Source organism: Cebidichthys violaceus, unplaced genomic scaffold (genome assembly GCF_023349555.1).
Source record: "Cebidichthys violaceus isolate CVI_PGR_0920_01 unplaced genomic scaffold, fCebVio1.0.p SCAF_17, whole genome shotgun sequence".
In the NCBI taxonomy this organism is placed as follows: domain Eukaryota; kingdom Metazoa; phylum Chordata; class Actinopteri; order Perciformes; family Stichaeidae; genus Cebidichthys; species Cebidichthys violaceus.
Genome location: NW_027176340.1, coordinates 12,765,289 through 12,791,549, shown reverse-complemented (window position 1 = coordinate 12,791,549; position 26,261 = coordinate 12,765,289). Strand labels below are relative to the sequence as shown.

General features: G+C 39.3%; 1 protein-coding gene across 5 annotated transcripts in view; it reads left to right on the top strand.

The window, feature by feature from the left end:
* The window catches only part of cadpsa (Ca2+-dependent activator protein for secretion a), a 206,380-nt gene that overhangs the window by 18,705 nt on the left and 161,414 nt on the right, over positions 1–26,261 (top strand). For all 5 annotated transcript variants that reach the window (XM_068712610.1, XM_068712609.1, XM_068712608.1 and 2 more), the window contains exons 2-3: positions 8,958–9,071; positions 18,404–18,736. In XM_068712610.1, the coding sequence (XP_068568711.1) occupies positions 8,958–9,071; positions 18,404–18,736 (447 nt within the window). The remainder of the gene's footprint in view (positions 1–8,957; positions 9,072–18,403; positions 18,737–26,261) is intronic.

The following is a 26,261-nucleotide window of genomic DNA, read 5'->3' as shown; positions in this document are numbered from 1 at the left end:
GCTCAGTACAGCTCTTCAAAATGTCATCATTTGGATTTTGTAGAGTTTTGCCTACCAGATACTCTTATTTTACACTCTGTCAGATGAAAACATCCTCTGACCTAACAAAAGTCTTTCCAGGACTCTGGACCAATATGAACTATTCTGGTGTCTGAGAGCTTGTTTCATAGGCAGGTAGGCAGAAACAAGGACTGGGAGAACAGAGTGAATATTGCCTCAAATGAAGTGATCACGTTGTATACCAGTAGTGCCTGCATTTAATTCTACAAATAGTACAATACTACTAATATTTCTATAGCCTGATCTTTAGCTACAACTGTGCTGAAATACCAGCTTTAAACACACTGTCTCCAAATCCACCACAGCCGCAGGGCTGAAATAATATGAAGGTGCTTCTGACTATATTGTATCCTATTGGCTAGTCTTTGAAATTATTTCAGTAGTCTAATCGGAGTGTTGTGGTGGTGTTGTATCGGTAAAGTTAGCGCAACATGACATAAATCAATCTCTCTCTGTCTAGCCTGCTCGCTGGGTAAGTAGAGTAAATTAAACTCTGAAGCTTGAAGACTCGCCTGCTTCCTTTCAGGAGAAACTATGACCATTTAAAAAAATTCATACATGTTATTCCTATGGTCTAAGACAGTTCAAAAGTAATATGAAACATAAACAACTCTCTACCAAATCCAAAAATGAAATATTGTGATGTCATCAAGTATAAAGTGTGTAACTGCTCCACAGACAATGAATAGGGAGAGATGTTATAAATGACATTGAAAAAAACCCATTGGAAAAAAAAAAAAAACCCATTGGAATGTTCTGAGTATATGGTTACATTTTCTGTTGCACAACTGAGAACACTAGAATAAAATAAAGCTCATTTATAGAAAATAAGACAAAATCTGTCACCCATTCATTGTTTATGGAGCAGCTTCAGACTTTATACTTGATGACATCACAAACTTGAGACTTACTTCTCTGGATTCTGGCTTTTAGAGAGAGTAGCTCATGTTCACAAATATTGATTGAACTTTCCTAGGCCATGGACATAACCTTTGGGCTAGGTGCTCCTCTTTAAATCTGTTGATTAGGAACAATTCAAGTCAGCTGCAGTTTCATTTTTATTTCTCTATTTATTTAGTATTTTCAGTTTTACAGCACAGGAGATGCTTTTAAGTTTTATAGCCTATTGTGACCTGACGCCTTTATATATATATTTTTGAGATGTTCCTTATTTTTGTAACAATAGTTCACTAAAATTGCCAGTGGGCAAAATGCTACCTCAGTCCCCAGCAGGAGGACTGTGTCTGTCTTTAACACAATCTGTCTGCTCAAAGTAAATGAAAAGGAACATATTCTTAGTTCTTATGAATTTGTTTATGTATCAGCTGTATCAAACTCACTCCGAACTGTGACTCCTAAACCCGGGTATGAACCAATCCGTGTCTCCTGTAACTATAGAGCAGTGATCATCAACTGGCGGCCCGTGGGCCGAATGCGGCCTGCCAAGCCGTTCGATCCGGCCCGCGACTGGATTCCAAAATTGTGAGGATCAAAGAGAAAATATGTAGGCCTATTCCACACTATTAAAGCAACTAAAAACAGCAACAACTGAGTCTCTTATCAGTAATCACCACCATTTATGACTCTATTTAGGCTACACTCCGAAATGAGGACAGACTCGTTACACTGTTTAGTATTCATTGTTTCACACAGTTTTTTTTAAAACATAACTTTTCCTCATGCCCTTACTTAACATTTGGTTTTTATTTCAAAGTCTCAACAACATGCTTGGAACTAGCAGACTCCTCAGGACTAAAAAAGGAGGAAAAACGATCTGGCACAACTTAAAATAGCATGGTAAATAAATAGCCTGGAACCAGAACAAAACAGGTCACAAATAATGTTCGCACATCAAATAAAACGTTAAGTGGGCTATAGCTAAATCAAATCACAAGGCTGAAATGGAATACTACTCACACTACTTAATCAATGGCTGAAGTTACATTTCCCCTCTGACACCAACTTTTTCACATCAGGCTTGGCCACTGTCAGACTTATGCGCAAACAGTCCTCCAAAGACTGGGTTGACAGTCGGTTCCTCTCGTGCGTTTTAATCGAGTTCATCTTGGAGAACGCAGCCTCACAGGTGTAGGTTGAACCGAACATGGTGAGCACATACATAGCCAGCGTCTTCAATGTGCCATAGACCTCGGGACAAGATACCCAAAGCACCCAAGCAGTCTGCAGGGATGCACACGTTACTCTCTCTTGATCAGTTAAAGTTTGAGTAATAATGCCACTTGCACGGGAGTAGGCAGATTTCAATGTAGTGATTTTTCTCTGACACGCCTCTGACTGCTCAGGATATGAAATCTTGAAATTTGAATGTTTAGTGTCGTGGTGACGGCGCAGATTGTATTCTTTTGCAACAGCAACAGTTTCGTTGCAAATTAGGCATACTGGTGAGGCATTTCAGAAGGTTGGCATGATAAATGCGTACTTCTCAGTCCAGTCATCATTGAAGGACCTGTTTTGAATATCAACTTTGCATTTCATAGCCTTTGAGAGTGCCATTTTACCTCTGTTAAGAGACCCTTTCCTGTCACTTCCTCGGTGTTTGTTTTTCAAGTGCTCTATAAGTAAAGTTGACTTAATTGAGTTGAGGCAAAATATCTATCACCCCTGGTGGTTGTCTGTGGTATAGGTGATAGGAGCCTGACTCATAAAGGCCTTCAGTTTTGTAATGAAATGGAAAAAGTATAAACAATAAACATCGATCTTAATGTTATACCAAAATTTGATTTTTATAAAATTTTTATTTAAGGGTCCGGCCCCCAAGGAGACTGTCTGGTAAAATTCTGGCCTTCTGACAAATATAGTTGATGACCCCTGCTATAGAGTATGCCACCCTAACATATATAGTCTTATGCTTTCCCCTACCTTCACATAATATTCATAACTGATTCACCAACAAGAGCTGAAAATGGAATGTTGGAGAACTTATAATACACCAACACAACTCCAATACCCAAACATGCTGCAGAGTCTCTCTCTCACACACACACACACACACACACACACACACACACACACACACACACACACACACACACACACACACACAGCAGTAGTAACTGGCTATCCTCCCCTCACACCAGAGACTCTGCTGACACACTGCACTGCTGTCTGTCTGTGTGTCTGTGTAGCAAATTTAAGTTTTTGGATTTCAAACCTTTCCTGAAGACAGAATAGAAGAATGAAACAAGCTAACATAGCTAACCTTTGATTGTTCTCAATACTGTATCCTCTTTTTCAAAACAAAAAAAACAAAAAACTGTCTATCACTTTTCACTCAACTACTTCCATACCTCTGTGATTACTCCATTCCTCACGTTTACATACTATTGAAAACAAATTCACGTTAAAACACAAAACTACTGTACTTTAGACTGCAAATGTCTCCACTCTGCAACAAAAAAGAAACAAAAAAGTAGAAATGCATCAACTCCTCATTAGATCAATGATCTCACTTCCTTGTTGTGTTCTAGTGTTACTTAAACACAAATATTAGGCTCCTTATTTGTGCATCCAATAACTTCTTGTTGAACTAGAGCAAGCCAAGATCCTGACATCACCTCCTGGCTCCCCACTAATCAACTAGCTTCTGTAGCTCAATCATGGATGTATTGGGAAAACTGGATACTGCGTTCCAAGCTTGTGTCCCAGTGACAGTTGCTCACTGGGAACAGAAATGCTGATTGCCTTCTATGTCTGGAAACAAGGTTGACTACTGAGACTAAGCTGAGCTTAACGGAATACACTGAGTGAAGCTAAAAAGCATAGAGCTGAGGGGAACTGCAGAGTCAGTTGCTGATTCTCTGTTGGTTTGTCACAGTGTGTGGCACCTTTCACACAGGTAAGGCCATTCGATCCTTTGTTCATATAAAAATATTGATTAGTGCAGTTTTGAAAGTGGTCAAGTATAGAAAATGTGCTAAATTGGCATCACTGCTTATTGGCTGTAATCCTTGCTGTCGAATAAACATCTACACTGGCCCTCCCTCCACATTGTCATAGCTCAACACTGGACTGGCGTCTGTCTAGCTGGTGACAAGTTGTCTCATCTTTCCTATCCATATTTCTATTTTCCCTCTGTTTCATTCTCTATTACTCACCCCTCTTTCATTCCTTCCCTTCTCTCCTTTCCGTCTTTTCCCCCTCTCTGGAATGCTCCTGTCATTGCCATACCTCTTTTCTTTTTTCTCTGTCATCTTCTCCCTGGAGTGGCAGTGGTAACAGAGCGTTACATTAGAACAGATGCCTCTTAACATGCACAACTGGAGTGGAACGATATCTTCAGGAAAGAGAGCCAAGAGTGGAAACCATAAGGGGAAAATGGTTGCACTGATTATACAAAAAAAATATATCCATACACTATGATTATATGAGCAACTTTTTAGATTACATTCAATCATTTGATACATTTTTGCAATTATTAAAGTTGTGGGGGTACAACTTTTAAATCAGACCTTTTTTGGTGGCACTACAGAGAAGTTCAATATTAGGCCTGATCATATGAGGATGATAAATATCATATCTCATCCGTAGGCCTGTAGGAGCTGAATAGTAAGGTACCAGGGATCTTCAAAGTCTGATATGGCCTTTTCCAGACAAAACTCAAAAGCTTATATGTCTTATATCCAGAGTTTTCAACACAAATATCTGCACATGTGTCTGTACTAATGTCACATAAAAACTGCAAAAAGTGAGTTTTCCACTCCCGTTAATACTCTATGTCTTATTTCTATTCGGGGTTTAATCAGGCTCTAAACTTTGGAACTACATACATGTTACCATAATGTTTTGGGAGCTGTAGACGTGTAGAAGTGTAATATTGCTATATATTGAGTGAGTTACGCTGTGAGCCCTGTATGTTTTTCATTTGTTCACATTTTGGCAAATTGTCAGCATTAAAAGTATGCTGAATTAGCTATAGGCACTTCTTGTTTGCAGTGTGATCATAGAGGAACTGAGGAACTATCAGAGGAACTATCACTGCCATGAGCCTACCTAACTGACTTACAGATGTTTTCTGTAGAGATGTTCCAGCAACTAACTTTTTATACTAGTCCACTAGGTTAAAAGTAGGACATCAGTCAGTAAACAGTCCAAATTGAGCACTCTTTACATTGCCATAAGGTTAAACATTGTCCCAAAAAATACTGAGTAAATTATAAGTATCATTTCAAATAATGAATCACAGTTTTCAATAACTGAATCATACTTTAAATGCTGCTAAAATCAGTATGTAAGATTTGGTAAAACACCCGTGGGGGCTGTGGTCTTAGAAAAGTCATCTCTATTACCATAGTATCTAAGCGTGCAAGTAGGATTCAATCAGCTAGCTGCCGTTAGCCTGCTTCATTCATTCATAGCAAGCTAGGTCGCTAGCTTTAGTCTGGAGCATACCTGCTAACCTTCTAGCAAGCGGGTGAGCTAGTTTCATCGTGCTGCTGGCTAATCCAGTCGAACAGGAGAGTACCAGACCGACTGCTGAACCAAGCCTCTACTTTGGAAAGAGGAGGTGGTGGCAGGCGGGGGCCTCGGGCCCCAGAACACTGCTAGCAATTAATTCAACAAGAAGCACGTGCACTTGCCAGGCTTACGAAGTAAATACTGCTTTACAACTTCCAATAGTTTTTCCAACTGTTCTCTCGTTTCTATACTACAAATAAAGCACAAATGACTGAATCACCTGGCATTCTGTGAAATCCCTGCGGTCTTTATAGACATGCTCTCAGAAACCGCATGTGATTAGACAGAGATAGCTGAACAGCATCTGATGTTAACCACAGCATGTGTGAACGATGCCTGTGAGCCAAGCATGTGCACAGCTTCCAATTAATCTTGCAAGAGAAAACCTTGTTGCCTTGTCTGAATGTAAATCTCAGGCAATCACTTCCCTTGTGTGTCAAGACAGATCTATCTATCGAGCACAGAGTCACAAGTTCTTTATGAAAGGAATTTACAGTTCTGTTTAGCATCAGATGCTTCCTATCCCTAGACCCTTGGTTTGGATTTGGTCCGAGCAGATTCGGAGCTGTCACGTTGTCTTGTTAGTCTGAGCACAGCATACTTTTGTAATGCTCCCAATGGATTATATATATACAGTATATATATATATATATATATATATATATATATATATATATATATATATATTCAATGTGTTATGACAGGATGATCCATTACAGTGATAATAGAGTGGCATAGTATTCAATAGAGATGATTTATTTCATAAATTAAAATGGAAGTAAAATGAGGTGATGCTTGTTATTCTTCATTCATTCAGTGCATTCATTCATGGGATGAACAGTTATGCATGTCTGTGGAGATAAGGTACAAAACAGCACAATCCAAAATTATACTGATTCTTTGGACAACAATATGAGATGCTGATATTACAAAGTCTGCCATGATACGATTGTCGATACAATTTAATTCAGGGGCCTGGGATGGATATGAGACAATATCATATATCCATTCAACACAATCAGTTACTTTGATATCAGCTCACTTAAAGCAACTCAAATATGATTGAACCATTTTATTACTGGGCTCCTCTGTAGAATAAAGGTGAATGGTCACACAGTGGTGACATGGAAATGTCAACTTAACTTCTAACAATTCACACTTTTTGGAGACTGTCCTTCCCAGGAACATTTAAAATGACCTATGTTGACATTTTCCTGACACTCCACCTTTAACAATTTTGTGAATACTGAGGGTGGTCTCTCATAATTAAAGGTGTGTGAGTTGTGTGCTGTAAAACCCTGTTGGGCGGAGTTTAGGATGGATGGTGGAGTGTACAAAGCCTAAGGACTGATCTGAGACATTAGATACCATGTGGACACTGGAAACTAGATTAGAGATGTACTGGACTGTAGAAGTGACTTTATGCAGACCTTTTGCTGTTATCATTTTTAAATAAGGTTTAAATTAAAGGTGAGAATTCTTTAGGGTGCCTGGTACCCTGATACTATAGTCTATGTCAACTAAAGTCATGTGACAGAATACCTGCAAATAAATTAAGCTACTAGACCAGGGGTATTCAATTAAAATTCAACGAGATCTAGTTAGAAAGAATTTTCAATAATAAACATCACAATAATGTTTAACTTGCGCTATGATTTAGTCCCATATATATTGAAGTAGCCTAGCAGTTATATTAACGTCTGTATGTAGTCAACAACTGACTGTCAGATGAAATAAAGAAAGTTCAATTGAATAATATCTGAACAATATTTGTCAGTTTTCAAATTGAACTGGATGAATCTAATCATAAATAAATGTTCTTTTCTCGTATTAAGTCAAATAAGTGCTGCATTCAATAATACATTACAGAAAGCTTTTGAAAAATGTGCATCTTAAAATAAAGTACTACATTTTAGAAATATTAATTTCACTGAATTGTCCTGCAGCTTTATATTCAGTTCATTCATGGTGAAGCGCATGTCAACCAAAAAAACACATATCTTCTTATCTTCTAAAAAGAGAAATGTGTGTGCAGGGACTTTCTCTGTGGTTATTAAACCTCTTGTTTCAGCTCTATTCCTCTCTGTTAACATCATTGTTGGACAGTGAATTCATGAGTTAGGATTCTGATCATATTGGGCTCTTAGATAATAATCGTCATGGTCTCTGAACATATGAGACATACTGGTTTTAAACTGTTCGTGGGAAGAATGAACTGATAACAGTCTGTCCATTCTTGGTTAAAGACTCTGGTCTCTCTGGTCTCACTGTCCACTTTTCTCTTTATGGAGAACGTCATGTGAAATAACTTCTCTGACTCACGTTCTCTCTGACTGTTGGGTCTCTCTGCCGTGTGTGTGTAAATCTCACTCGAGTCAAGGACGATACTTATCAGAATACAAAAATTTGATTGGCTAAATAGCATCACAGGCTGTGATTTACAACACATGCAATTGGTTGGTGTGTTTCCTGGACCGCTGAACGAGCTGTAAAGGATAGAAAAGATGCGTTGGTTAAAATAGAAGCTCTCCGTCAAAATTGAATAATTCTCAGTTATCTATCAGTTGTAGGTCCAGGGTCCACAGACAACGGCGTCTGGGTCTGGATCCGGACCGCGCTCCACCTATTAGTGACCCCTTTGCTAGAGTTTTAAAGATATATTACTTCTTTTAGTTCTTCAACCAAGTGAGACAACACACTGACCCACAACCGATATATTATGGATAAACATCTGCACACAGCTGGCTCCACTGTAGTTAATCTGAACTGTGAACTTTGACCCCCATTATGGAAGCTGTAATCTCATACTACTTCCCCTGCTGCAGTGGCCATGGTAACGGTTACCAGGGCTGCGGACGGAGACTGACCAATGGGTGTGGAGTCTGCTAGCAGGGAGGGAGGCTCTTATTGGTAATTTAATTTTAGTGCTAATGTCTTTGTTGAAGGAGGATTCAGTTCTACATATGATAAGGTTTATTGGGTAACTTCAATCATAGTACATCAGAGCCTGCATACGTATGAATATTACTGTGTCTATGGGTAGATTGTAGATGGTAACTGGGAAAAGCACTGGAATATAGACACATAGTCAACCAACCTCTTTGGACACTGGAGTTCCAAAACAGATACTTCAAAATAAGAGCTTACAGCACAGTACAGTTGGGTTTAGTTAAATACTTTTGGTTAAAAGGTGTGCTATGAGCCTTAGCAAACTGTTTTATGTCCTGTTGGATGAACAAGTAGGCACGTCTAAAGTCAAGAAATAAAGCAAAAGGAAATTAAACTAAATCTATTCTAAATGAACACCACCTTAATAGCTTTTCAGTCCCTTTTTTCAGGTAATATAATCTATATGCATACAAAGAGTTTTTAATAAGCTTCATATCTTATATCCTCTTTGGCTCCTGCTATGTCTCTTTCAGATCAGTAAGCAGCATCTGCAGACGGTCAAAGAGCGTTTCCAGGCGTTCCTCAACGGAGAAACCCAGATCGTTGCTGATGAGGCATTCATCAACGCTGTCCAGAGCTACTACGAGGTGAGTCTGTATTATCTGTTGCATGGATCTCTGTCACCTGTCTTTTTTTAACCCTGCTATGAATCCTTTTCATTGAATACATATATATATATATATATATATATATATATATATATATATATATATATATATATATGAATATATATATATATATATATATATATATATATATATATATGAATATATATATATATTTACATATGTATTATATACGGCTGTTGTGTTTGGTAAGACATTAACTCCGGCCTTTTGTGGCTGTATGTGACCTCTGACATCCCTGTAGAGGAAAAAAAAGACACTTTCTCTTTAGAATCAGTTAAATACTTGATGTTAATTCTCTAACATTATTTGTAAAAAAGAAATGTAATTTCAGATGTCTAAACTACATTTTGTAAGCTGTTTAGTTCCCCTTGCTAGCTGTTTAAAATGAATCTGTCCAAGCAGGAACACTAATAATGTTAAGAAAAGTATCCAAACCTCAGCGGAGATAACTTGTCTTAGCTCTGATAAATGATGCAGAGCGTGCACTGAGCTTCTCTAGGCAGCCTTAGTAATATGCTCCCAAACCACCAGGATTCGGTGGGCTGGATTCACCAAGAATAGAAGAGGGAAATAAAATAGGATGACAGATGAGCCAACATCTTCTCTGCACCTCACATTTCTTACAGTCTGGGTTGAACTGTTCATTTACAACTTGACATTTGTCATATAACTGGAGCTACTCACAGCGAGTACAATGAGCTTCAGATCTTTGACATTGCGACATGTTGTTACTCTTCACATGACGCTTGGTCAGGACCCCTTGGCATCACTTTTGAATGCACTGGGCAACCCTTTAGCGTCATTTCTCCATGTGCAGAGTTTCTGATAGACTTCAACACGTGGTTAATGTAACGTTTCTTAAGAAGCTACGTACATGACGTAAGCAGAGTACGTTACAAACGTGCCGTAAATTAAGTGTGTTATGTTGGTACATTACATGACATAATAATGATATAGCAAAAAGGAATATAATTCAATTATAATTTGTGTTTTTAAGTAACTTAAAACATTACTTTTTTTTAAAAATATCTACTTTAAAATAAATTAAGACTATAAAATGGAAACTTTTGTCCAGATAATATGTCAGTTTATAAGGTAAACCTAGCTCAAACTAATGCAGTCCCACACAGGTTCCCAATTCTAATGTTGCCTCCTCTTCACACTTCGTAAATCTATCACAGCGCACGTCTCTATTCTCTATTCCCATTCAGTGGAGAAAGAGCATTATCAGCACAAGCACAAATATCTCCTTTATTAATCAACCCCTTTAGAGATTTGTCTATCAAAATATTTTGTCAAGTTTCTTCAAGGCTTCTACTCGTACTGACTGTGTTCTTCCACCACTGAATGGGAATAGGACCTGTGTGTCTCAATAGCCCTCCATCTCTTAAGAATATGGTCTGTTAACAGCAATAGTGGTGTGCTGTAATGGATTTACTAAGTGTGACAATGAGGCAATTTTAAAAGGAGAACTTGTGTGGGTTAATAAGTGACAAACTACGAGTGAATTAGTTGTGAACAAGACCTCCTTTTAGAATGGGGAACATATGTTACTTAAGAGTAGACCATATGTATTACTGTAAGTGTTCATTCTTGTGGTACTGCCACCTTATAAGGCCCATACATATATCATTTTGCGATCCTAATTTATATACAACTTATTTATTTAATATAATAAAGCAGTAATTAGAAGGTTAGTGAGAACTCTTCAACGCCTAGTAGAATATAGTTATGCAGAATAAGGCATTGATAAGTGCCTTATAACGACTAATAAAGAGCCAATATACTGCTATATGCAACTTTTTAATGGTGAATATGTGTACCTTAATATAAAGAGTTACCATGAAAAATTTTACATTACTAATACAGCTCTTTAAAACTAAACCTTTGGCGAGTAGATTCACACATGCACAACAAGCCTGTTGTGAATTCGCCATACATGCTCAGACTTCAGAGCGCAGTTCACAAATCAGTAATTATGACAGTAGTGCATAATCGCTACCTGTGTTTTCTAAAAGCTGGTCCAGGAACAGATATTAGAAAGTGGGACGTTCTGAGATTTCAGGGCGGTTGGGTGCTAGAGCAAAAACAAGGCAGAGCATCTGTTGGGCTGGTGGCGCCGACACATTGACCCGGGACTTCCTTATCAGTGAATGCGGCAGCACAAGCACGGCAAATGAGAACAGCGTGATATTTAACAGATGAAGCTGGTGACTCAGGTTATCCAATTCAATTAAAACCCAAAGCTCTCAGCCCGGCTTTAGCTTCAGGCTCAAACTGACGCAGGCAGACAGGGGGTGGAAGGGAGAAGAGACAGAAATAGAAAGATAGAGGGACAATTCCTTGACAGGAATTTACCACCCATCAATCACCAGCTACGGCCTTCCAAGTATGGTTGTGATTGAAGACTTTCCTTGATTCTCTTAATTGGTAGAAAAACAACGTTAAGAAGTTAAGAACAGAGGTTAATGTACAGGATGGCTATTAGGAGGGTACTTTGTTTTAATACTCACTTACTGCAAGTTGTATTTAGATTTTTCTAGGTTTTAAGTCTCTGGAATTTCTCAATACAATGGGGGCCAATGGAATTCAATTTGTGGTTTTTGCAACACTGAAAAATGACAATGACAAAACAAATAGATGTCCCTGTGATCCTGGAGAATCCACAGACCTCACTGTCAGCAGTTCACTGAACAAATCTCAAAGTCCTCAAAGTGTGTTTTATACTCCAACTAGAAAATGCATTTCCTGCTGAAAATGTGTTGGAATGCTGAAAGCTGAAAGCTGAAATGAATTGCAAAAACATTGTTGAAAATACAGAAATGAGAGACTACCTGTCTGAAAAATGTTGAAGCCCGAAAGCATTTAAACTGCACTGCTGAAAACCCTTCTAGTTGAAACGTCTAACTATGGTGTCTGTAGCTGAAAGTATGAGAAAGAAGGCTTTGAAAGTTGAAGAAGTTTAACAGGATTTGAAGATTTTCTCCATAGATATCCCATTCAAAACAAATTGCAAAAAGCTTAATAATTCAAAAAGTTTAAAGATTACAAATATGAAAAATATCACCCCTCTCCTGAAGAAGCTGAATATTTTGATATTCGAACAGCTTCTGTGGCTTAAAAAATGTCACCAGTAGTGATATTTGTAGTAGTAGAAGTTGTAGTTGTAGTAGAAGAATTATTAGTTGTAGAAGTATTAGTAATTAGAAGAAGCAGTATAAGTAGTAGTATCAGTAGTCGTAGTAATAGCTGTAGTAGTGGTCGTAGTATTTAATATAACAGTAGTAGTAGTAGAAGAAGGAGTAATAGTAATGGCAGTATTTGAAGTGATAGCAGTAGTATTAGTACGAGTAGCAATCGTACTAATAGCTGTAGTAGTATTGGTACTGGTAATGGCATGAATAGCAGCAGTAGTGGTAGCAGAGAGAGAGCCAGAGGGAGAGAGGGAGAGACAGAAAGAAAGACAGAGAGAGAAACACAGAATGACAGGAAGACAGAGATAGAGACTGAATGAATGAGTGTGAGAGAGTGAGAAAGGCAGACAGACAGTTATATGTACTCAGTGAGTGAGGGAGACAGGAGGACAGACAGTCATCTGGATTGAGTGAGAAGAGCAGACAGACAGTTATATGTACTGAGTGAGTGGGAGAGAGAGACAGGCAGACAGACAGTTAGATGGACTGATTGTGTGGGAGAGAGAGACAAACAGACAGACAGTTAGATGGACTGAGTGTGTGGGAGAGAGAGACAGGCAGACAGACAGTTAGATGGACTGAGTGAGTGAGTGAGACAAACAGACAGTTATATGAACTGTGTGAGTGAGACAGGCAGACAGAGAGTTATATGAACTGAGTGAGTGAGTGAGACAGGCAAACAGACAGTTATATGAACTGAGTGAGTGAGACAGGCAGACAGACAGTTATATGTACTGAGTGAGTGGGAGAGAGAGACAGGCAGACATACAGTTAGATGGACTGAGTGTGTTGGAGAGAGAGACAGGCAGACAGACAGTTAGATGGACTGAGTGTGTGGGAGAGAGAGACAGACAGACAGACAGTTAGATGACTGAGTGTGTGGGAGAGAGACAGGCAGACAGTCAGATGGACTGAGTGATTTGGATAGAGAGACAGGCAGACAGAGAGTTATATGAACTGAGTGAGTGAGTGAAACAGGCAAACAGACAGTTATATGTACTGAGTTAGTGAGTGAGACAGGTGGACAGACAGTCATCTGGATTGAGTGAGAAGAGCAGACAGACAGTTATATGTACTAAGTGAGTGGGAGAGAGAGACAGGCAGACAGACAGTCAGATGGACTGAGTGTGGGAGAGAGAGACAGGCAGACAGACAGTTACATTAACTGAGTGATTTGGAAAGAGACAGGCAGACAGACAGTTATATGAACTGAGTGATTTGGAAAGAGACAGGCAGACAGACAGTTATTTGTACTGAGTGAGTGAGACAGGCAGACAGACAGTTATATGTACTGGGTGAGTGAGTGAGACAGGTGGACAGACAGTCATCTTGATTGAGTGAGAAGAGCAGACAGACAGTTATATGTACTGAGTGAGTGGAAGAGAGAGACAGGCAGACAGACAGTCAAATGGACTGACTGTGTGGGAGAGAGAGACAGGCAGACAGACAGTCAGATGGACTGACTGTGTTGGAGAGAGAGACAGGCAGACAGACAGTTACATTGACTGAGTGATTTGGAAAGAGAGACAGGCAGACAGACAGTTATTTGTACTGAGTGAGTGAGACAGGCAGACAGACAGTTGTTTGTACTGAGTGAGTGAGTGAGACAGGCAGACAGACAGTTATATGTACTGAGTGAGTGAGGGAGACAGGAGGACAGACAGTAATCTGGATTGAGTGAGAAGAGCAGACAGACAGTTATATGTACTGAGTGAGTGGGAGAGAGAGACAGGCAGACAGACAGTTATATGAACTGAGTGATTTGGAGAGAGACAGGCAGACAGACAGTCAGATGGACTGAGTGTGTGGGAGAGAGAGACAGGCAGAAAGACAGTCAGATGGACTGAGTGTGTGGGTGAGAGAGAGTCAGGCAGACAGACAGTTAGATGGACTGAGTGATTTGGAGAGAGAGACAGGCAGACAGACAGTCAGATGGACTGAGTGTATGGGAGAGAGAGACAGGCAGACAGACAGTTATATGAACTGAGTGAGTGAGACAGGCAAACAGACAGTTATATGAACTGAGTGAGTGAGACAGGCAGACAGACAGTTATATGTACTGAGTGAGTGAGTGAGATAGGTGGACAGACAGTCATCTGGATTGAGTGAGTGAGTGAGACAGGTGGACAGACAGTCATCTGGATTGAGTGAGAAGAGCAGACAGACAGTTATATGTACTGAGTCAGTGGGAGAGAGAGACAGACAGACAGACAGTTACATTGACTGAGTGATTTGGAGAGAGAGACAGGCAGACAGACAGTCACCTTGACTGAGTGATTTAGAGAGAGAGACAGGCAGACACACAGTCAGATGGACTGAGTGTTTGGGAGAAAGAGACAGGCAGACAGACAGTTATATGAACTGAGTGAGTGAGAGACAGGGAAACAGACAGTTATATGAACTGAGTGAGTGAGTGAGACAGGTGGACAGACAGTCATCTGGATTGAGTGAGAAGAGCAGACAGACAGTTATATGTACTGAGTGAGTGGGAGAGAGAGACAGGCAGACAGACAGTTACATTGACAGAGTGATTTGGAGAGAGAGACAGGCAGACAGACAGTTATATGGAGTGAGTGAGTGAGACAGGCAGACAGACAGTTATATGTACTGAGTGAGTGAGTGAGGCAGACAGACAGTTATATGTACTGAGTGTGTAGAGAGAGACAGACAGACAGAGAAAGAGAGAGAGAGAGAGTGTGTGTGTGTGTGTGTGTGTGTGTGTGTGTGTGTGTGTCATTGGTTCCTATGGTGACGACGCAGCAGTTGGAGAGTCTGTGAGTCTGTGTGTTTATAAACATCAGTAATTAGCTCAAGCACGAACACCTGTGAGCCTGCCGCCTTTTCATGAGAAAAAAACTGGAAAACACCTGTCAAACAAAACCACAAAACTCCCATAACCATAGCCCCTATTGCTCCGATATTAAGACTGAAGTGCAAGGATGACTTGAAGAACAGATCATGAGAATATTGGATCTGTAGTGTAAAAAAAAGTGGCTTCAATGGCGATTTAGAAATGGGGTACGGTTGTCTGTGCAAGACTTTTTTGAAGTACGTTTTAACATTGGGGTCTATGGAGGAGAAAGTTGGTTTTCCTCTCAAGTCAAGGCTTTTGTGCCAAATGTGTAAATCTGTGAGATTCCACCGTCATATGTCTACGACAAGGACAAGATTAGCTACGTTTCCATCCAAAAATTATGCATGGAGAGTGAAAATTGAGGAGTCAGTCGCAAAAGACAAATATTTTTTTCACAGGAATCTCAAGCTTCTCTTCACTCTAGCGATGACATCACGCACTCTAAGCTGCGCAATACACACCCATTATAAAAGCAGAAAAGGACTGAAAAACACATGAAAGCAAAATTGCTACAGCTCAAAAAGTATAAAAGATATCAAAATGATTATAACATACAATCATTGATCAGGGTTTTTCAACATTTGAAAGTTTAAATGGTGTCTGTAGCTGAAAGTATGAGGAAGTAGAATGATCTGAAAGTTGAAGAAGTTTAAGAGGATTTAAAAATATTCTCCATAGACATCCCATTCAAAAAATAAGGTGCAAAATGCTTAATAATTCAAAAAGTTGAAAGATTAGAAATATTATGAGAAATAGCACACATGAGCTGAACGAGCTGAACAGTTACATAGTTGAACGGTTTCTGTAGCTTAAAAACTGTAGAACAAGAAGCATTTTAAAAAAAGCGCGATGGAAGAAATAGTAGAAGTTGAATAAAGATTTGAAGAACAATACTTGGAATGCTGAATCAGCATTCCAACAGTCAGATTACAGTCAGTGTGCTTTGGCACAGGCAGTATTACTGCCTTGTGCCACAAAGCCACACTGAATAATAATAAGCCCGCAGGATTACAGTCAGTGTGCTTTGGCACAGGCAGTATTACTGCCTTGTGCCACAAAGCCACACTGAATAAAGATTTGAAGAAGAATACTTGGAATGCTGAATCAGCATTCCAACAATAAAGATTTGAAGAACAATACTTGGAATGCTGAATCAGCATTCCAACAATAAAGATTTGAAGAACAATACTTGGAATGCTGAATCAGCATTCCAACAATAAGCCCGCAGGATTACAGTCAGTGTGCTTTGGCACAGGCAGTATTACTGCCTTGTGCCACAAAGCCACACTGAATAAAGATTTGAAGAACAATACTTGGAATGCTGAATCAGCATTCCAACAATTATGAACATATTCCCTCTGCTTTATAGTGAAGTAGCATTTTGATATGTTTCTCAACTCCTTTACTCAAACAAAGATGTTCAGTACATATATAGAGATATTTCATATACACTGATGTAGTGTTTGTACATATTTAGTCAAATAAAATACATGTAGAAAAAGATGGTCGGTACAAATGATGATGATATGCATAAATGGCAGTGCAGGATACTGATTAATGTATCACACACACACACAGCGGAAAAAGTGTGTTAAAGAGGATGTTTGGATGTTTTGAAGTGGTGTGTTGCATGAGGTACGTCTGCATAGCCAGATTATCAGTAGATGGCGGTCAGCACTGCCCCACTTTGTAGAAACAGACAGGAGTACCAGAATGGGAGCAAAGCAATGTACTTCTGATGATGTATTTTAGCTACAATAATCAATATCAGTTGAAGTGTACACTTTATTTAGTATATTTTCCTGACTTCTCTTTACTGTTTTGGCAGCCCATTGTAATTCCCAGGACGTCCAATACGTCTGATACCGATGCACAAGACGTGCTTTAGCATCTTTTTGAGACTTGCTTTCAAGTACGCAATTTACACCCATCCATGTTATTAGATGGGAGTCACGACCTGGCTCCGCAGCCGTGGCACTAGTGAGGGAGACGCAGTCAGTTTGCACCAATAAAGGGTTTATTGTACAAAGCAACCAACAAATATCTTGCAATGGCGGAGCACGAGCCGTCCACGCTGCTCCATGGGTGGTTGGTATATATATATATATATATATATATATATAAATATGAGAGAGAGAGAGAGAGAGAGAGAGAGAGAGAGAGAAGATCTTTATACGGGAGCACCGGGCCCAGGTGTCTCCAGTTAACGATCAGCATCTCTGGTCCTGCTGGCTTAAAAGAACATAACAAATGACCCAGACAGGGAACCGTCACAGTGATTAATCAGTACTGTGGTGGAAAAACGATATAATAGTACAGAGTGAGTCCTATAATACCGAAGAGACAGCTGCTCATGTCCCGTGTGAAACCAACAAGGTGTTGTTGGTTGTTAAGTTTCGCCTTACAAAGGTAGTATTTTCAACCCAAACCATAATCTTTCTTTCTAAACCTAAGTGGTTTTATTGCCTAAACCTAAACAAGTGTTTTTGTTTGAATTCACAACGTTAACCACGTGTTTACTGCAATTGTAGTGGAACACCATAGTTTCACGCCCTGAGCTACCCAGTGTGTTAGAAATTGAAGTTAAGGGTCCTGACCAAGAGTCTGGTGGCTGAAGTTTCACTTTCAGTTCAGTTCTTTCTCAGAAAGAGCTCTCTGACAACAAGATAAAGGGGGTGAAAATATTTGTCATTATAACGTACACTCAAACTGATATGGTCTAAAATATATTTTATTGCTTCCCCCGTCCACATTAGCTTTGCTCCTGGGCTGTTCCTCCTGTCTGTTTCTACAAACTTCATCTACTGTAGGTAATACACTGACGATGGAAAAGAACCTCATACAAACTCACTTCAAAACGCCAAAAATATCAATATAAGCAATGCATTGCACTGAAGTATTAGCGGCAAGCAGGATAGAAAGAGCATCAGTAGCTGTAGTGTGAGTTAGCCTGCATAACTGTCAGTTAGAGAGGAGTAGGCTGATGGTCACTGTGAGGTTGGAACTAATGTACTAATGTACCTTGGTAGTGTCAGTCTGTTGCTGGAGGTGTTACTGTGTTCTTCCAGTGAGACCTGAAAGGGTCGAGAGGTTGCCCATGATGCTGTAGCTTTAGCAGCATCCTTTTCTCAAGATCCACCCCCAGCCTGGAGCCAGCCTCCCTGATGAATCATTATTTGTAAATCAGAAATCTTTTGGATAAAATAAAACAACTAATCTGTTAGTTCACAAATTGATTGCAGGTCTTCCTGAAAAGTGACCGCGTGTCCCGGATGGTGCAGAGCGGCGGCTGCTCAGCCAGCGACTCTCGGGAGGTTTTTAAGAAGCACATAGAGAAGCGGGTGCGCAGTCTGCCTGAGATCGACGGCCTGAGCAAAGAGACAGTGCTGAGCTCCTGGATCGCCAAGTTCGACACCATCTACCGAGGTGAGGAGGACCCCAGAAAGCACCAGCAGAGAATGACGGCCAGCGCCGCCTCCGAGCTCATCCTCAGCAAGGACCAGCTGTACGAGATGTTCCAGCAGATCCTGGGCATCAAGAAGTTTGAGCATCAGCTCCTCTATAACGCCTGCCAGGTCAGTCCTCAATTGTATGGTGTTCAACATTTCTTATGTCTGTCCATCTTTCCTTTCAGTTGTTTATTTATGTGGCACAATGACATTATTTGGAGTTGTTAGTGTGTCCTAACCAATTAGAAGTAGCTGACGTATCCATCCAGTTGATGTGGCATTGGTTTGGTACACGTAGTTAATGTTTGTTGATCAAAGAAACATGCTGATTTAAGAGTTATTTCCCACCTACAAAGCCCTAAACCATAGACTAATATATAACAAGTGGATGTAATCATTTTGACGTCACTTATTGTTATTTGTGGACTGCTGTTACAAAGCCTCAAGTTCAGCATTTTAGCCGTCGACATCTTGGCTTTTTGCAACCAGAAGGGAAATGAGAGGGAGAGATAAATTCAACCCAAAGCTGAATAAGACATTTTTAAGCGACCAAAAAGGTTACAAATAACTCTCATGAACTGAAAACACATTGTGAAAGGGTTAAAGTATTAAGACAAAAACACAGAGAACTCCCAGACCAGACAACGCCGTGGTAGGGATCTGTCAATCATAAGGTAACCACACCCTAAATGTTTAAAATGTTTACTGAGGTAATAAATCAAGAGAGAAGTAGAGTCATTTTCTCATAGACTTCTATACAACCAGAGGAGTCGCCCCCTGATGGACATTAGAGAGAATGCAGCTTTAGCACATGAAGTTTTCAGACCCAGAGGTTGCCGCCTGCTCGTAATGGCTTGGCAGTGAGTTTAAACACCGGCAGACCTTTATTTATTGTTGTATGTTGGAATTAATAGAAAAACCTTGATACTCACTTTTGTAAACTGTTAGTTGGATTGCTATAACTCCCGAAGGCTTAATGTGCTGCATCTGTTTTTGGTTCATCAAATAAGGCTTTTATTCTTTGCTTTGTCTTGGAACTTGTTCATTCTTTATTCAGCCCAAACTTCTGGATATTTAATAATTTTTAGCAAATGACTCCACATAAAGGGAAGCCAAAAGAACCAGTCCGTCCTTCACTTTAATATCGAAGCCTTACTGAGAATGCACATGAAAAACGAGGTATGACTATAAAAGTTCTGTCCGTACAATCCACACAGAGTCCATCCTCCGTTTGTCCATCTCGTCTCAGTCCTGCAGCTGGCCACACTGTTACCATAAGTGTGGTGATTTGACCTAAAATGGTGCTGAAAAAGCTTTTTACTATTTAAAAAACCATTGACCAGAATTAGCAGCTGCTATACTGTAAATTATTAGACTGTGAAATCCCACTAAATTACTGGCTACTAACTGCATTGGTTTCACAAAGGTACAGTTTCATGGTAAAATATTGTGAAAACACAGCAGTATACCGTGACTTCATAATAGCTTTGGCAGTATATTATTGTAATTTAACAGTATGTTATTGTAGAATTACTGCATTTTACTGTAAATACCAGATTACTGTGATTTAGCAGTACGCTGTTGTAGACTGACCTCTGAACTGTAGTTTTTTGTGTGCTTGAGAACCACAATAAACCTATGACTTGTTGTTTGTATGCGCCCATTATTGCTGTATAGACATTTAATTCAATATGAAATATTGGAGTTTTACCATGCTACCCAAAGGATTACTGACTGAAGTCCACTAATGAAGTCCTAAACAACAAAGTATGAGTCTGTTCTGTCTCCTCTGTAATCAAAGTTTGATCAACTTTATGCAAAAAACCTACTTAGTTGAGGTTAGGGAAAACTGCCATTGACAAAGGATGCAAACAGCGGTCTCCGGTGTCAGAATCAGAGACTCTGTACACCAAACTGTCCAAGCTTCCTCCCCAAGACATGTACGTCATGTTACTTCCATCTTTGCTTTTGAGAAAGACCTATCTTTATTGTCACCGATTATTATTTCTTCATATGCAGAGTATTCATTGTGTCGAGGCTTTTTCAGGTTTTGTGGCAAACTGAATGCAGCGAAGCAGCCTGAGCATGGGGGAGGAACAATAAGACAGGCTGCTATACATAGATGATCCACTATTCAAGTGCCAGGTATTTCATGAATGGAAAATGAGTTATTAATACATGCAGAGCATAATGATAGTAACAGGGCAGAGAGCCAGGCTGTAAAAGCAGATTGATGTGGTAATAATATGTCCGTTTGTCGGCAGCTGGAGGCTGGCCTACACTTGAATAGTCTTTTGTCAGAGCTCAGTCCATCAGTGGAGAGACAGAGGGGGCGAACCTGCTCACTGTCGGGGCTCCTTATCCTTTTATCTTGTCTTTTCCCCTACTGTTTCATTCCCACACTGGCTGGAGGGGGCTGCCGTACAGCATACTAATGCCGGCTAAATCACACACACTAAAACACACTCTTGCTTTTTCACCCTGTGCACAGACTAAGCCTGTGTTTTTCACACCAAAAAACAGAGCTTTTTGAAAACCGTCTGAAGACACAGAAAATCAGTTTAAAGTAATACACAGATCACAGCAGAAGACTGCTCTATATTAAGTAGTTTGAAACACTGAAAATCTAAAAGGTTTTAATCAGAGCAAATGATTTTGTTCAAATGTATATTGATTCATTTTTTATTTCCAATTATTCTTTAATTAAATGCCTACTATGAAGGCAAATTACTGTCAAAATCCGAGAGCGCAAATGAGATCCACGCGTGTGCACAAATCAAACAGCCGCGCGCGTATTTTATTTTGACAATCGCTTTTACGTCACTCCGCGAAATTCCCTCTCGCGCTCGCGAAAGTCTGCTCACGAAACTTTAACCTGCTCCCTCGCGAACCTTTAGCTGCTCGCTCACTCGCAGTTTTTCTTTTTGACAGTAAGTGGGCGGACCCAGTCTCTACATCTAATTGGTTACAATCCTCGTCTTTGGATAGACCGGATATCGCTGTAACACAGACTCAGATTTTCAGAGATTTTCAGATTGCACTACCCGTGCAGTAATAATGTACATCTTACTGCACGGGTACTTTTACTTTCTGCACTTAAAGTACATTTTGCTGATAATAACATACTTGACTAAGGTTTTGAATGCAGGTATTTACTCGTAATGGATTGTTTCATCAGTATTAGTAAGTTTACTGCAGTGAAAGATCTGAATACTTTTTCATCCATTAATTACTTGTCAGTGATTTAAGTTGGGCAAACAGTTAATATAGAAACAGTGGGCCCTAATCTTGGCTACAGATCCTTGAGCGGGTCCAAATTGTTGCTCATATTATATACAACTACATTATATCTCTTCTACAAACACAACAGTATGATTAAATATGATAACATCATGTTTTAATCACTTAAGATCAAAGAGCTTCTTTGAGCTGTTTGTCACAAGAGGTTTGACTATCAAACACACATTGTAATACAATGATGAGTGAATTTAAACCAATCTGAGCAACTCCATTTACAAGAGAAACACATTTTTAATTAATGTATTTCAAAACGCTATTAACATAATTTGTATTTCATCAGCCTCTACAGTCTGAAAAGTTTACAAAACCTGTCAGACAAATGTAGAACATTCTGAGTAGTGCAGTAGTGTTTAGTGGCAGATTGAAAACCACCTCTAACAGACCTAGCGTCTGTGTCACAGTGATATCCGGTCTATCCAAAGACGAGGATTGTAACCAATAGATGAAGAGGCTGGGTCCGCCCACTTACTGTCAAAAAGAAAAACTGCGAGGGAGCGAGCGAGCAGCTAAAAGGTTCGCGAGGGATCAGTTTAAAGTTTCGCGAGCGAGCAGAGTAAACTTTCGCTCGCGCGAGAGGGAATTTCGCTCGCGGAATGATGTAAAAGCGCTCGTCAAAGTAAAATACGCGCGCGGCTGTTAGATTTGTGCGCGCGCGTGGATCTCATTTGCGCTCTCGGATTTTGACAGTGATTTGCCTTCATAGCCCACCACCTGTCTAAAGTGACGTTCTTATCGATTTAATTTTACAAACATTCCAAAAATCCAATGATTTGTTTATTTGAAGCTTAGGGTTGGAACTGATCATAAAACTCACTGTTCAAATCGTATCAGGGTTTTGAGTCAAATATAACTTTTAGAGTCACTATTTTTTGCCACTGATTGCTGATTATTGTTGAGCCATATCAGCAGATCATTTCTGTGGTTGTTTTGTTTCGTTATAGCAGCTGGTATACAAGACTATGGTGTTTTCTGTGTGCATAAAAAAACAAAAACAACAATTTTAATGATTAGGAAATAGACAATTCTATTTTTATTCATAACAAAAATCTTGTCATTAAAGATTAGAAAATAATCTTTGTAGTCAGTTAAATCCATAATAGACCAACAAGATAATCTCTGAAAAAACAACACATTGTACCATATTTCTCTTACCATATTTGAGCCACATAAGCAACTAATATAGAAAAAATAATATTACACACAACAAAGTGTGAAATATTCATAGGCATAAACTGAAAAACTTGTGGGGAGAAAAAAACACTAGAAACCTGGCAGGAAAACCCAAGGCTTAAATAAATGCTTTCCTTTTATGATTCAAGATTGTTACACTCTTAATCCGTGAATGCCAGCTTCTCATTCAGTGTTTGCTGTTGCTATCTATACACATTATTTGTATTTGGTCACAAGGAATTTATAGTTTTTAATATGTAGATACAGTGCAGCCAAAGAGATGTTTTACAGAAGAAACCAGTGGTTTCTCTGTAGCATGAAAATTAAATCATATGACTAATGACACAAGACATGACTGCTGAACAGCTTCTTCAGATTAAAAAGCAACTTAGAGCAGCCTCGCTTGAAGCGTACGGCCACTGACCAAGTGGATTTGGATGTGGATTTGACGAGTTACCCAAATCTTGTTAAAACTTTCAGAGAGGTGTTAATTTAACTTCATGTTCATTACTGAAGTATTATTGTTCTGGTGTTGTACTAGACTGCATTATAATAAAATGTGTTTCTAATATTATTCCCCCCTCATGTTTTTAAATGGACAAAACACTCGGTACAGACCTCAATATAATGCAACAGCACTGCATGCTTTCACCTCAATAAGAAACATATAGTTCAATCAATACCTCGCAGAAAGTGTCAATCAAAACACACATTATATTGTTATCCACGTAAGGATAGGATTTATGGCTAAGCTGTTGTATTGGATTGCATAAGATTGTACAAAGTGACCACTGAGTGTATGTTTATAAGTGGCCAACCATAATTCAAAGGTAAAGACATTAGTGAGTGAGTGCTCTGTACAGAAAAGGCAGGACTCATAACTAATGGTTAACCTTATAATACACCACCAGCTACTAAAAAGGATATTTTTTATTGTGTAGGTTAATTATGATATGTTACGTAAATGAGTTGTGAGGTTCTTTAAAACTTTCCAGGTTACATTTGCATGTTATCTCCCACTTCCACCTTTGGCTACCAAGTTGCAAAGTTGGCAAGTGCGGTTTTAATATCAGTAGACTCCTCACCAGAAAAAGACAGATTTAGTCATTTGTTGAAACCCTTAAATCAACCCATGACTACTCTTTTCTGACAAGCAACCTCTGTTATCTCTGAGAGGACAACCTCTTGTTACTCGATGCTTGGGGTATCAAGTGATCTTGATACTGGAGTCATCCTGTCACATACAGTCTGGACAGTCAACCAGGACCCTGATCTTTCCTTAGTAAGTAAAGCTGGTGAAACCATGCAAACTCAAAGTCCACCTATTAGCGATCATCAAGATGGATCCACTGGAGGTTTTCCGGGCATACCCAACTGGTAGGTGACCCCGGGGAAGACCCAGAACATGCTGGCGGAATTACATCTCCCAGCTGGCCTGGGAACGCCTTGGGATCCCCCAGAATGAGCTGGAAATGTTGCGGGGGAGAGGGAAGTCTGGGTCAAAGAATTATGTGAACAATCTAATTGAACAGTTGTATCTTTAAACTTAAAACTAACTTTTTGGTGTTGATTCAACTGTATTGTAGTTTTGACATTCTAGTTTATTGTTTTGTAACGGGTTGAAATTATATTAAAAGTTGTTGCTTTCCATTTATGTAAATGAGGTGAACAAAATTAGAAACAACTTTTATATCATCAAACACAACACCACCTCCAGCTTCATTACAGATCATATAGCTGTGACAACGCATAAACAACTTTGTAAATTAGTCATCTTAACAAAGAATATTTGAAGTTAGATAGTAGCATTTTTCACTGGAATCTTGTGGTATATCCAGCAGGTGTTATCTTCTGGTCACTCTGCATGCTTCCTAATGAATCCTAAAAATCTCTTTCCATGTCAGACTGAGGCACAAATTGTAAGGTTTTTTTCTTTTCTCCTCTCGTCATGGACAATTGCCATTTCTGGAGTAACCACTCTGAATTAATGAGCTGTAAGCTGAGAAATCTGTTGCTGTCTTTTGCATTACAGCTCTGAATGGAGACATGGGGGAAGGGATAATAGGAGGTCTTGTTTGGCGATGGCAAGGCTGTTACTCGGCATTTGTGATGCTTCTCTGCAATCCTCAATGAATTATGAGTTTAATTTATGCTATTTTAATTCCTGATACATATGGCTGTGTGAAAGGCGTTGTTGCTCCATCCATCCATCCAACAGCTCTGTAGTGTTCTTATTAGCCATGGCCTGAAAGGAGGCAGGCTATTATTAGATTAGAGGCTATTATATTATTTCTAATTTCACCTCTTTTATAATCCAGTTGTTTTTTTTAAAATCACTTTTCAGTAAGAAGTCTGATCTGTCTACTTATTCCATTGTTGTTGCTGCTATTTGCTTTGAATACATAGTTCATAGAAAGTATATCAAAAGTGCACCAAATCAAGCAGACATCTTTGTGTATACTTATATTTGTCACACACACACACACACACACACACACACACACACACACACACACACACACACACACACACACACACACACACAGTGTATACACACGCCATACTCTTGAAATGTATATTACTTTAGCAAGTTCTGATATAGAAATTAGAGTGATATGAATGTATGAAGCGGAGATATGGCTGTGAGGATATGTTGTTGACATGACCCTTTCCTGTGGAAGAGTTATATGTAACATATTTCTTTGAAAAGAAGATCTACCCTAACATTAAAATACAGCTAAAAACTCCAATTTAATCCCAAAGTGTTGCCTCTGGCTCTATTTAGCTGTTTGGGGGGCATTGGGTTTCTTATTCCTGTAGCATACTCACTGAATGCTCATGATGTGACCTGTTCTTTCTCGGAAAGTTGTTCAAAGACATTCTAAGATATGCCTTAAAATCATTCACAAAGCTAACAACGTGGCTTTCAGAATCATTACTAAAAAACTAGTTATAAAGAGCATGAATCGGCATTAACAAAACATCCAAAAGTCCATCAAAGTTAAAGCAGGGTAAAGTCGATTTATGTTTCAAAGTATAGCTGACATTGAAACATTTCTGATCTGTTTGTGCAATAAAATATAAGCTATATATGACAGTTCCTAACGGGGCCAGTGTTTGTTTTCAATCATAGAAGGAAGAGGGTTTAGCCAGCGCCAGCTGACTTACTTTCAGGGGTCCG